This window comes from Hyaena hyaena, unplaced genomic scaffold (genome assembly GCF_003009895.1).
Source record: "Hyaena hyaena isolate Hyena2069 unplaced genomic scaffold, ASM300989v1 scaffold_275, whole genome shotgun sequence".
Lineage (NCBI taxonomy): Eukaryota > Metazoa > Chordata > Mammalia > Carnivora > Hyaenidae > Hyaena > Hyaena hyaena.
The window spans coordinates 404,805-417,959 of NW_024080908.1; the positions used below are offsets into that span (position 1 = coordinate 404,805).

The 13,155-nt window shown below is 63.5% G+C and overlaps 1 protein-coding gene across 2 annotated transcripts in view; it reads right to left on the bottom strand.

The window, feature by feature from the left end:
• Positions 1–1,855: 1,855 nt before the first annotated feature.
• Positions 1,856–13,155, bottom strand: part of OLFML2B (olfactomedin like 2B) — a 35,571-nt gene continuing 24,271 nt past the window's right edge. Inside the window, exons 6-8 of one of the 2 annotated variants that reach the window (XM_039245990.1) lie at positions 12,299–12,808; positions 3,351–3,527; positions 1,856–2,883 (exon numbers count right to left, since the gene is read on the bottom strand). In XM_039245990.1, the coding sequence (XP_039101921.1) occupies positions 2,282–2,883; positions 3,351–3,527; positions 12,299–12,808 (1,289 nt within the window). In that variant the 3' untranslated portion in view covers positions 1,856–2,281. Of the gene's footprint in view, positions 2,884–3,350; positions 3,528–12,298; positions 12,812–13,155 lie in introns of both variants that reach the window. The other variant, XM_039245989.1, reaches the window with a different exon arrangement.

Consider the following 13,155-nt stretch of genomic DNA (forward strand, 5'->3'; position numbering starts at 1 on the left):
GTTAATCAACTGCTTGTGTTACTGGTAGGCTATTAATAGCTACGTTTTGAGGGAGTCAATAGTTACGCGTGGACTCTCAACTGTATGGGGGTGGGGGGGTCCGTGCTGTTGGAGGGTCAAGTGTAAATCTGTCTTTGTCACTGTAAGGGGTTGCAGAGCTCAGAGGAGACTAGTCAGCAGGTCTGAAGGCCGAGGGCCCCCCTCTCCTGCAGCTGAGGGCAAGCCCAAGGTCGGAACTTACCAGCCGTTCCTCGGCCTCCTGAACTGTCTGAGAAACTCACCCTCTGATTCTTCGTATTTCCGAAGTTGGATCTTGGGATGAGGAAGTGGCCTGGGGAGTCCTGCCTGCGCTCAGGGAAGCGGCTTCCGACCACCGGCCTCGGAGCTGCGGTCACTCCGCCCACGGCCCACCGCCCCTTCCCCTTCTCCCTCCCTGCGGCCTGTGGGCAGCGGCTCACCTGGCCCGAGTGGGCGGCTGGCCCGAGGGTGATGAGCTCACACACATGAGCTGCAGCTGGTGTCCCAGGGGCCGGTGTCCTGGAAGCTCAGCGGGTGGGGACGCCCCACTGAGGGGTCGGGACGGGGCTCTCAGGAGCCCCGGCTGGGGGGACCCTAGGGTGCGTGGCCAGGTGTTTCCCAGAGTCAGCGAGGGGATGGGGACCGGCCCTTCCCCCCCCTCAGCTGACCACCTCCCCCCGGGGCCCCCAGACCCAGCGTGGCCAGTCAGGGCAGCCACCCCCTGCCCAGGCGGGGCCGCCGCCCACTGCCACCCGGAGGCCTCTTGGGCTGGCCCGGCTTTGCCAGGGCGCGACCTGTGTCCCGAGACCCTGCGCCCACACCTTGTGAGCTGGGCCCCTCAGAGCTACTGCTTCTGCACCACAGCTGGGCCCCGACTGAGCCCCGACCACTTCCGACTGCCCCTGGGTGCTGGTCCCCGCGCTCAGCCCCGGAGGCCACCCTGGCCAGGAAGCGGGGACCAGGGCGGGCCAGCGTTCAGGTTAGCACCGAGGCCCGGGGAGGAGGCCGTCCCGGAAGCCCTGGCGCCTGAGGACGCAGCAAGGAGCCGAGGGCGAGGCACAGCTGGGGGGGGGCAAATGTCCCGCTGTGGCCCGGCCACCAGAGGCGTGGGCGGTGGGAGGAGTGGCCGCCGGGAGGAGTGGGAGGTGGGACAAGTCCTGGTCCAGCAGGCCCGCAGCTGTCACCACATCACTTTACCTGGACGGACGGATAAGAGTTTCCGCCACCCTGAGCCCCCAGGGCCGCCCTGCTGGGGCTTCAGTCTCTGGGGCGGTCTCACCTGTCCCCCTCCCCTGGCCGAGTGGGCGTGGCCAGACACCTGTCCCCTCCCCTGGCCAAATGGGGCTGTGGACACGGGCACCATCCGCCATCTGTTCGAGCCCTGGCCACCCCACCTATCTCTCTCTGACCCTCCTGCTGCCCCCAGACCTGACGATCACTTACACTTGCTGAGGGAACTTGACCCAGACGGCCCAGGACAGAGAGAAGTCACTCTGGAAAGGGTGGAAGTGGAGGGCGCTGAGGGCGGGTGGGGGCGATGGCAGTGCAGGGCTGGGGCCCGGGCCGCATGTGGGTGCGGAGGAGGTGCCGGAGGTCTCTGGGAAGGACCCTCCAGGCCGCTGCTCCCCCAACAGGGGCCTGGCCCCCCCCACTTCCCTGCAGGGGTGCTGCTTTCAGAGCCGGCTGTCTCCCGAGGGGAAGGGTGAACCTTCACCACGAGGATGAGGAGGGGGAGGCGGACTGAGCAGGGGAGGGGGCTCTGTTCCCAGCGACAGGATCCACCCTGCAGGGCACAGCCATGCTGAACAAAAACACGTTGGGGGGCAGGGGGTGGTTTTACGTTTCCTCTTTATTTAAAAAAAAAGCATTTTTCTGGGTTTTTAAAACTTCTCCAATACATAAAAATTTTCCCGCCCCTTAACACTTCTTTCTCGCCTCCTTCACCCCTGCTCCGGGAGGGCCGTCGGCCGGCAAGACCCCGATGGCTACCATCCCGGAGCCGGAGGGGCTGAGGGCTGGAAGGAAGGTGGTTCCTGGTCAGGAGAAGTTCATTTGCGCGAAAATCTAAACGGTGGAGGGTGAGACCAGCACATACACGTGTGGATTGCTCTACAATCCACTTTAAACAAAACAAAACAAAAAAATAGACCCAAACTGTCCTTTTACACCCGCAACATCATACAAAATAATATAGATTTCTTAAACCACACGCAGCCATCCACACACGCGCGCGCACGCACACACTCCGCACGCGGGCCGGGCGTCAGTAGGCAAAGATGACGTGGTAGGTGACCTGGTGGCCGTTGTCCCAGGCGTACAGCTGGCGGTCCTTGGGGTTGTAGTCGATCTGGGTGGTGTACGAGTACTCGTTCTCGAACAGCAGCCGCGGCACGATCTGCGTGTTGGTGTGCGTGTCGAAGGCGTACGAGATGTTGGCGTTGCGCTGGTCGTGGCTGTCCACGGCGTACAGCACCCCGCAGATGACGAAGCAGTTGCCGTACAGGTTCCGCCGCAGCCCCGTGCGCCACGTGGTCTCCTTCTGCGTGCTCAGGTCCACGGCATTGAGCTTGCTCAGGACGATCACCTCCTGGCTGAAGCCCTCCTCATCCAGGGCCGGGTAGATGAGCCACAGGCCGTTCTCGTCCACGGCGAAGTCCACGTCCGAGTGGCCCTGCCACCGCCAGGGCGTGGCCTCCTCGTAGGCCACGTCGTGGAGCATGGCCCAGGCGGCCACGAAGCGCTGCTTCAGGTCGTACTTGATGATGTTGCGGGTGAAGGCGCGGTTGTAGTAGAAGGCGCCGTCGTACACCACGTGGCCCGTGCCAATCCAGCTGTAGGGCAGCTTGTAGGAATTGCTCCAGCGACCTGCAGGGGGGCGGGGGGCGGGCAGTGTGACGGGACCGGCTAGGGGTGCGGACCCTGGGGCTGTGTCTCCGCTCTGCCGCTTTCTGGTTTCGTGGAGCAAACGGCTTCACCTTCCTGAGCCTCCGCCCGCCCGGAGAGGACGCCCACTCCCCTCGCCCGGCGGTGTCCAGACCCAGGGCGCCAACCCACGGGAGCCCAGCCCCCGCACTGTCCCCTGCTCGGGGAGGAGGAGGGCCTGTCACCGCTGGCCTCCTGCCACCGCCCCACCCCCAGTCCACGACCCAGGAGCCGGGGGCAGGGAACGCAGGGCGCACAGAAGTGGACCCTCCCGCGACCAGGAAGGACCTCTCACCATCGCAAGGTGGTGTGGCCCTTCTCGTCTGCCACCCCCCCTTCCCGAGGAGGCGATCTGGCCGCGACGGAAGCCGGGGCGGGGAAGGCACCGCGAGGGGCCCCACGACCCCTACCTTGTTTGAAGTTCTCCAGGTTCCGGAACTCCACCAGGGTGTTGCCGTAGTAATAGTTGGTGACGTAAATCCGCTCGTCTTTGGCCAGCGGGTCCTTCATCCAGGCCCCTTCGTTCCGCCCGTATGTGTTCTGGGTGGTCGGCCCCGTGATGGTGGACAGGGTGTCCTTGCACCTTCCTGACGGGGGACAGAGGGACGAGGGGCAGGGATGAAGGAGGACCTGACGCCGGTGGCCCCTGCCACCCGGGTGTGACCCCGTGCGGGCCTCAGCGGCCTGGCTGCCTGGAGTCTGGACGCCTGGACATCGTCCACACCTCCGCCCGTTGGTCCGGCGCTCTACTCACTCCTCACACGGAGCCACCGGCTGCGGCTGCGTGTCCCCCCCGCCCCCCCCCGGCTGCAGGCGGCAGCCCTACACACCCCTCCCTCAAGGATCCAGGCTCCAGCGCTCCCTTCTGACACCACACCCTCCTGGGGAAACCTCTCTACTTCCACCGCATTCCATCTGTTCCCACCGTGCCGTGAACGAGCCCCTCCCGGGACCCTGGTGCCTCCCCCTCCGCTCTCCAGGTCACCCCCACGTGGAACCCGTGCTCGGAGGGAGGCGGGCTGGGGCGCACTCCTCCTCCGCGGTCCTTGGGGTGCAGCGTCTGGGCGGACACCCGGCGGCCGGGGAAGCCGGACCAGAGCTGAGCCCCTGCCGTCTGTGACAGGAACTCAGGGCCCACCGGCCGCTGCGCTGCCCGAGGGGTTTGGCCCCGGCTGTCTGGGGCCAGGCCGGTCCCCCTGAGGCCCACCCGCTGGGGCCTGGAGAGCTGTCCTCAAGCCCATGCCCCTGTCGCCATGGTGGGCAAGATGTCAGGGTCCCCTTGTGGCGAAGTGGGAGGACAGGGGACCAAGCTCCATGTAAGGAGCTGCTCTGGGCATCGGCGCCCCTTCTAAGCCAAGTCTGCCTTCGTGGGACAGGAGCTCAGCACGTACTCCTGACGGGCTCTTTGGAGCCACCTCGTGCCCAGGAGGGGCCCTAGAAGGTCACCGGAGCCACGCTGTTCTAGACCGAGTAGGGAGCCTGCCATGCTTACTAGGTACATCGTGCGGTGAGTGTGGCCTCCCAGACACCATGACGACGGGCGGCCGCTGAGGACACGTGCCCTTTCTGCCCCGCCCCGGCGGGTTGGGGAGGGGGTGGGAGGGGGAACCCAGCCCTCACACCACCCCCACCCTGCTCCTCCCCGCAGCTGGGACCAGAACACCCCCACCTTCCATCAAGACTGGCGTGCGCGGCGACGGTGATAGGAATAATCGGTCCCTGACGTTCGCCTGCGACCAAAACCAAGTCCTCTCGGTTCCAGGCCGCCCCCATTTCCAAACTGTTCGGGTCCGTCCCACCCGGTGCCTCCCTGAGAGAGGAAGGCGCTCAGGCTGGCAGGCCCCAGCAGGCATGGTGCCCTTGGCTCTGGGCCTGGGGCGGCGGGAGGCAGGCTTCAGGCTGCCCCGTGTGGGGTTCGTTAGGTCCTGATCTGACAGAGCGGGGAGGGACTCGGTCTCCGTCGGCCACGCGTCACCCCCCCCCCCCCGTCTGAGCTCGGTCTGTTCGAGACAATAAACCAGAAAGCTCTGGCCGAGTGTCCGATGGAAAACATCTCCTCCCCTGGCGCTGAGCAGGCTGATAGGTGGGGAGGCCGCCTTCCTCTGTGCGGGGGCACGTCCTCGGGGGCCATCCCCCGGGAGGGGCGTTCCATGTGCCCCCTTCCCCCTGGCAAAGCCCGGCGAGGACTCTGACTCCCTGTCTCAGAGGCAGGGCAGCCCCTCCCCCATCCCAGAACCCACTGATTGGGCTGCAGGGGGCCGGGGGGTCAGGGGTTTCTGTCAAGGGGCTGCCGGGGCTGTGACGCCTCTCTGAAACTGCCCATGAGCCCCCAGGAGCCAGGACTCCTCTGAGTCTTGAAACACTAGGTGCCCTGGGCAGCCCCCTAAATCCCTACAGGCCCTGTCTCAGTCGGGAGGCTCGGCAGCAGCTCCCGGGGCAGGGGTGGGGCTGGGGCTGGGGGTGGGGGGCTTAGAATCTGCCCCAGGTTTGGAGCCAGAGGTCTGGCCTTGGTCTTGGCCCTGCTCCTGACCCCAAAGTCTGTGTTACCTCCAGAATGTCACAGCTTTAATGTCTTCTGCAGAATAGCGAGCATCACACATGCTCTGCCTACTTCACAAAGGTGCTCGGAGAATCCACTCCGATGGTGGCCCCAGAGATGCCCGGGTCCTAGTCCCCGGAACCAGTGAAGGAGACCCAATATGGCAAAAGGGACAGTGCAGGTGTGATTACATCAAAGATCCGGAGATGGCGGATGCCGGGGCGAGCCCTCAATGGGCACAGCAAGTCCCCTTATAACAGGGAGGTGGGAGATTTGCCGAGAGGAAGCAAGAGGGATGCGGCCGCAAGGCGGGGAACTCCAGCAGCTTCCCGGACCCGGAAAGGAGAGATGTGGGTCCTCCCTGAAGCCTCCCAGCGCTCCGTTACCTTGATTTTAGCCCTGGTAAGACTCATGTCAGACTTCTTGCCTCTAGAACGGCCAGAGAGTACACTTTCGTTGTTTAAGCCGCTGGGTTTGTGGTAATTTGTTAGAGGAGACGAGGGACACTGAGGCACATGGAGTTGGCTCTGGAGGCCAGCCTCCCTCGTGGATAGTTAGACGGGGGTTAGACCTCAGAGAGATAGTTAGACCTCAGAGAGAGCGACCCTGGGCAGCAGGAGGGCAGAAACAGCGGGCAGACGTGCGTGGTTTCAGAGTCCTTGAAAACAGGTTCAAGGTCAGTAAAACCACGAGCCCGGACCCATGACCGCGGCCCGAGAGTCGGGGCCGTTCAGACGCGCCTGCCCTTGGCGGCCCCTGTCGGCCTTGGAGATAAGACACTCGTGTTCACTCTCTTCAAGGACGAGGAGAGAAAGCTGGGAGGTAGTTCAGGGGAGCCACAGAGAAGGCGGGCTGTCCGTGACTCACGTCACAAGGGTCCCCCGCGCTCAGGGACAGCGAACGTGTCCGAAGCACTCCGCAGGCGTCAGCCCTTGAACCTCTGCCAGTCCGCTGGCTCTACTGCTCGGGGCCCAGGGTCTGAAAAGGAGGCGCTTCTCCCCCTCAGCACGGAAACCCGCCCGTAACCTCTCCATCCTGAATCTGCAGAGAACCCCCTCCCCCCCGCCAGGCTCTCAGCCCTGGTGCTCACGGGGCAGGGTCCCCACAGGGGCGTGGGGGCATCCCCGACACCCCGGACCCCGGTGGCCAGCGCCCTCCCTGCTGGCTCTCCCCGTGCTCTCTCCTGCCCCCCCCCGTCCTGCTTCCCCGGCTCCCGGGCTGGCCGCCCCCACACCCCTGCCCCGGTCCTGCACCCCCAGCTCCCAGGCTGGCCTCCCCCTGCCCCCCACCCCTACCCCGGTCCAACCTCCCCAGCTCCCAGGCTGGCCTCCCCCTGCCCGCCCTGCACTTTTATCCTCAGTGTGGCACTCTGAGCCCCCCCCTGCACGTCCTGCGGCCCCCGGGCAAACCTCAGCTCCGCCCGGGGACCCGGCCCGGGGCTCGTTTCTGAGCACATCCAAATGCGCACTGGACATCCGCCCCCTGTGCCTCTTCCCAGCTCCACAGGCCTCACCAGACTGACGGGAATCCATCTGCGTCAGGGGACAGCCTGCGGCGCTCGCACTTCGCACCCCACAGGAAGGCACGGACACACCACCAGGTCGCACACCAGGGTCTCTGGTCCCTGCTGTCCCCCCTCCCCCAGCCGCAGGTGGCTGTCTCCCACCTCTCCTGTCCCCGCCTTCCCCTCCCCGCCTCCCCCCCCCACCCCGGCTGAGTTCAGACCTCACTGCCTCTTTCTGGAGTCACTCCAGTTACCCCGCAGGCCTCTCTGCCCCCTTCCACCTCCCCCTGCCCTGTGGTCATGAGCTGTTTTCTGCTTAAACCCAAAACTCCGCCATCACCAGCCACCGTGGGAAGCAGGTCAGCCCCTGTCCTGGCACATGGGTCCTCCTGCGGCCCACCCCACCCCCCACTCGGAGTTCCTAAACTCAGGTGGCTCCAGGGACCAGGCGGGGACGGAAACAGGTGACGCAGGGGCTGTGGGACGACAGGCAGCAACAGAGGCCGTGGCGGCTGACCTGACGCAACTATGAAAACAGCCTGATGAACTCGGCCTGCAGGCCGCCGGTTCGAGGGCTCTGGCCCATACTAGCGGCCTGTGTGCCCGGGTGCCTGCCCGGGGCGCCTTCGGGGCCTGTGACCTCTGTGCCATCACCGAGGGCCCTCACTAGGAAGGGGCTGCCCGGGGTTTAATGCTCTGCCGGCCCCATCCTGACGCTCTCAATGATGTGACCCATGACCCGGTGTTCTAGAAGCGAGGTCTGACAGGACCGGGGAGTGCATGAGTGTGCACAGGAGCACGCGACAAACATGTGTCTGCCTGCCTCGTCACCTGTTTGCATACGGCATTGGCGAGGCCTGACGGACACAGGGTTCTGGGGGGACCCACTGTGCCCGGCAGGGGGGGGAGTTCAGCCAGACTCAGGGGAGCGTGTTGCCTCGCAGCGGAGCAAAGGGGACCCACGGCCCCAGAGGCCACACTTTCTCCCAGAGCCACAACTTATCTGAACGTAGAAGAGAGTGGCGCTTTCAGAAACGTGAAAAACCGAGTGAAGAGCCCTGTATTACTGCTGTGTTACTTCCTGGGATCAGCCAACAACTAACAGCCTGTCTTTTTAGCCTTCCCCTCACTCCGCGGGCGGAAGGTAGTGTTGCCAACGCGTGCGCTTATCGAGAAGTAAGACAAAACAGCCGAGCTGGCTCCGTGGGGCCTCTCGCCGTTCTGCTAAGAACAGACTCCACGTGCACGAAGGAGCTGCGACGGAGGAACTGGGTCATTCTGGAGACTTCCACGAAGCACTTAAAAGATCTTACATTTGCATTTGAAACTGACGTTTCACAATGTAAATGTGAATGGTAAAACTCATGCGAATAATTTGGATTTTTAGTATTTCTTCACTTACACTGGCACGAAATAGCAAAAAAACAGCAAAATGAGAGAAAGAGAGAGAGAGAGAGGGAGAGAGGGAGACTGCGCACAGAAGACAGGGAAAAGCTTCCATTCACTGCCTCTCATGATGTCCCCCCCACGCTCTCGTTCGGGGCGGCCCGGTCCTGCTCGGCCTGGCTGGTTCCTCCTCCTCCAGGACGGCCGCGTCAGCTCTCCTTCCAGAAGAGAGTCCCTTGGACCCAAAGCGCCCCACGCATCCCTCTGCCAGACCTGGAATGACGATTATGGGCCTCAAACACGAGCGGGGACACTGCCTCGCCTGCCTGAGCCGCGAACGCCTCCTGCACCAGCCGCCGGCCCTCCGAGCACCTACCCCCCCCCCCCGGGGAGCCTCAGGTCCCGCCTCAACGCCGCCCTACCTCTTTCGGACTTGAGGCCCTTGTCCCTGGACCCCCCCCCCCCCCAGCATGTGCCCCTGCCTGGGGGTCGCTCTTCCCCACCTCCAGCCCCAGGAGCCCACACAGCCACACCCAGAGAGGGGGGTCCACAGTCAGAACTGCCGTTGGCCTTGGCTGGGCGGAGGACATCCGGCCTGCACGGCTCCCTCAGGCCCCGCTAGCCGCCTGTCCCCGCTTAGTCCCCTGGGAAGTGAAAACAGCTCCCTACTTTCTGGCTCCCAACGAGCCCTCTCCTTGCAGAGACGGGAGGGCCTGACCCGAGCCCCTTCCAAGGAAGCCTCCACCTGGCATTCCTGCTTCCAGGCCCAGACCCCCTGCTTATGACTGAAGTTCTTGGTGGCTTCAGGGGGCTGGTTAGGTGACTGGGGACAGAGTAACTCAGTGCAGAGTGCATGTGGGGGCGGGGACACCTGGGACAGCTCCCGCCAGCTCCGCACCTGCTTCATGCAGCTCCCCCTCCCCCAGCACCCTGACACGTGGCAGGCCGGGCTGGCCACCCCCACCCACAACCAGAGGGCCGCCAGGCCTTGGGGACTGGGTGGGGGGGGAGACCAGTCTTCACAGATCGGGTTTCCTGGATTCAACGAGGAGACCGGCTCTGTCCCCCACAGTCCCCGTGTCTGCTCCTCCCCCTCCATCCCTGCCCCAAACCAGCCCCGTGGAAAATCTCGAGAATCAGGAGCTGCAGCTGTTGAAGTCTGGGGCTGAGTGGAGCCTGGCCCACGTGGCGTAGGCTCTTCTTCCTCTGCAGGAGCCTGAGCAGCCTTCCCCGGGCCCCGGGACGGCGGCTGACCCTCCCTGGAAAGCTAGCCCCCCCATCACTGACAGCAACCTTCCTTTCCTGGCCCTACACTGGCTACCCTTTAGCCAAATGCCTGTTTCCATGACCCAAAGTTTAATTCTAATTTACTTGCTTTTGGAGTTTTTCTGAAAGGTTTACAATTCCCCTGAGGCTCACGGTAGACGTTTCAGGACAGCACAAAACCAGATTTGGCACAGATGGCACTGGACGTTCCTTTTAAAAGCAGCCCCGCTTAACGAAACCACATCTCAAACAGCTCAGGGCCCAAACTGCCAGACTCGTTAAACAGCCAACAGCCTCCGCGAGCAGCGAACCGGAGGCCTGTGTCGGTTTCAGCCCAATGCTGTGTATTTCCCTCCGCGTAGGACGCGCGGCGCAACCCTGTCTAACCCGGCCAGGCACAGATAATCAGGGGGCTGCAGAGAAGCTTCCGGAAAGGAAATCCCAACCACACTGACAGGAGCCACTTGAGAGCGCTAATCGATTAAAAATGGTTCCCCCAAACGAAGCCAGCCAAGGCCACGCCACCCGAGACACCGAGCACTCCTCTCTCTCTGCCACCCTCTCTCTTCACCCCTCGGAGTTTGAGGAAAACCCCGCATCCCTGGGTTTTCTCTGCAGCAGACCCCAGAGGCAAGGGGTTTCTTCTGAGAAACCCTCCGGGCTGGTCTTCAAGCAGAACCTTATTTCCTCTGATGGACGTAATCCGAGGTCACTTCGGTTACATAGCGCGCCCAACAGCGGGAGAAAATGGCTGCCCCCACCAGGTGAATGGCCACCAGTTTCTCCCGTCTGGGCCTCAGCCTCTCAGACAGGCTACTGGGGGCGGGGCAGAGTCCTAAGAGCCCCCGAAAGGCACATGTTGGCAGTCACACTGGGGCACAGCAGAGGGCCCCACTCCTGGCTAGGAAGGCACGGGTGGGGGGGGCACACACAGCATCGCTGAGGGCGTGCGGGTGTGAGGCCCACCTGCGGCCTGTCTTCACCTCCACTGTTTGAGCCACCTGTGGCGGGGCGACTCTACGTTTCCAGACGAACTGTCCGTCCCACCCCAGGGGGACGCGGTGGGGGCTCGGGGGCACCAGGGAGCTCACTCCCGTGGCGAGACAGCGCTGATCTCCCCCGAGCATGGTCAAGGCTGCCCCGAGCCAGTGTGGAAGCAAGAGAGTGGAGCTCACACCCCAGGACGATCCACAAAAATCGAGCAGGGCCTGCGGCTTGAGGAGGGAATTGCCGGGCAGGAAGGGGCCGCCGCCCACACTGTGGCCAGCTTGCTTCCACCATGGAAGGGAAAGGAAGTGAAAAAGCATTCTCTCCTCTCCCACCCAGCCTCTGTGGCCCAAGAACTGCCGCCCTCTCAAGGTTCACGAGATTTTGTCCTGGCGTCTGTTTCTCCTTTATTTCCCGGCTCCCACTCTACCATTATTCTGGGACTTTCCCCCAGTAAGAACCTCTCACCTATCATGGCCTGATAAACCTGCCACACAAACAAAAACAAAAAACCCACAGGATTTCATGGAGGAAACGGTCTTTAGCAAATTTCTAATTTCACTTGAGGCCTATAGCAAGGCAGGGATTTGGCCAAGGTCACACAGCGGTCAGCGGCCAAGCCGGCTGTGACCCAGGTGTCTGCTCCCAGCAGGTGCGCCGTCCACCTGGACTGAGGGTAGCCACGGGCACCTTGTTGTGAGGAGGAAGCCGGAAGAAGGAAGACACGGGCAGAAGGCAACCCACGTCTTCTGCAAAGCTCGTGCGGTTTTCAACAAGCATTTTGACGAAACTATGATTCAACAGTCCTTTCACTCACTACCAGTGGTGACTTAACTAGCGTCGGGTGTAGTTCTCTTTGGGAGAAACACCCGGAGCTCCCAGCTCCTTCTGTTGGTGACTTGCCCCCACCCCACGTTCCGTGGTTCCCGGAGTCCCCGTGTGGCCGCCGAGCCCCCAGAACGGGGCACAGAATAGAGCTGCCCTCTCCGTGCTTCTGGAACATCCTCTGCTCCTTCAGGCCCAACAGTCAGAACGCTTCCCTTCTCTGTCTAGGAAACTCCTGTTCATCCATCAAAACCCAGCTCAATGACACCTCCTCAGGGAAGCTTCCCCGGCCTTCCTGGCATCGGGCCACGCTGGTGCTCCCCTCTCCGTCCGCCTCTGTGAGAGCTTTTACCACATGGGGCGGCGACGTCCCTCTGTGTCCAGGGCCGCCGTTCATGAGACTGGGCCCTGGGGCCCGTGGTACTAGTTATTCCCCTGCCCCCTCGTTTCCGTTACTCTGGGGTCCCCCCCCCGGCCCCACAAATAAGAACCCCTTGATATTTCGTGGCCTGGTAAAGCTTCTGCAGAAAACTTCACTTGGTCCTTGCCAAGCACCCGGTCCCCACGCCAGGAGAGCACACCGCAGGGGTTCATGGGGCCGCCCGACGCCGTAGGGCCCCGGCTCCGCGGATCTCTATTTGCTTTGGAAACGAGCTTCCCACTCGGCTCGCCGGCTCACTTTGGGCCCACAAACCCGAGATGTTAACATTCATCACTGGCTGGAAGCCTAGCTCCACTCGCTTTCCTTTCCAGAGAGGTCTGACCACCTGGCTCCTCCCTCTCCGTTCAGCCCCCCAGGCTCGCTGCCACGGCGCCGGGCAGGACGCGGGGAGCCAGCAGAAGGCACTCACCTATGACATTCCGGATGTCATACTCCTCTTCCGGGCTCAGCGTGGGGCTGGCGGAGGCCCCGTTCCGCCCCGTGCTGGCATCTCTCCCCGGCGAGTCTGTGTGGACCGTGGTGGGAGGCACCAGGACTGCGTGTGGCGCCTCGGTGGATGCGTCCCCGGAGGCCCCTGGCACGGAGGCGGAGGTCGGGGGCTGCTGGGTGGCTGTGTGGGCCACGGTGGTGGCCGGTACCTGAGTGGAAGGTTCCAGACCTGCCTCCGCCGTGGCACCGGGGGGCACAGAGGAGGTCTGGAGTGGTTGTGGGAGCTGCCCCGCTGAGGGGGACAGGGTGGGCTCGGGGGTGCCGGGGTCTGAGGACAAGGCCGGGGCTGAGGTCTGCGTGTCGCTCATCCCAGTGGGGCCCCCGTGGGTGGCCAGCGGCCTCCGGGTGGCGCTGGTGGGCTGGTCGGTGTGTCTCAGAAGCTGATCTTCAATCAGCAGGTCCACTCCGTTTTCACCGCTGAAAAACTCATCTTCTGGGAAATAAGCACAGGGTCATCTGTGACTTGGGGACAAGAGCACCAAGGGCGGGTGGCATCCGGCGGGACTGGTACCCGGTTTCTTTCCTCAACACGACAGCCTGACTCAGGGACGGAGCGGCTGGGGTTTCAGAAGAGGAAGGTGGGGAGCAGCAAAGGCGGGGCCGGGGGGGGGGATCCGCGTCTCCCGCAGTCTCAGAACAGGCTGCCTCCAAGGTCCGCCCCGTCCCCAGGGCACTGGAAGGACATGCAGCCTCGACCGCGTGGGAGGAAGCCCCCCCTCCCGTCCCTTCCCCCTGCAGACACGTATGGGGCATATGCAACAAAGTGAGCAGCACAGA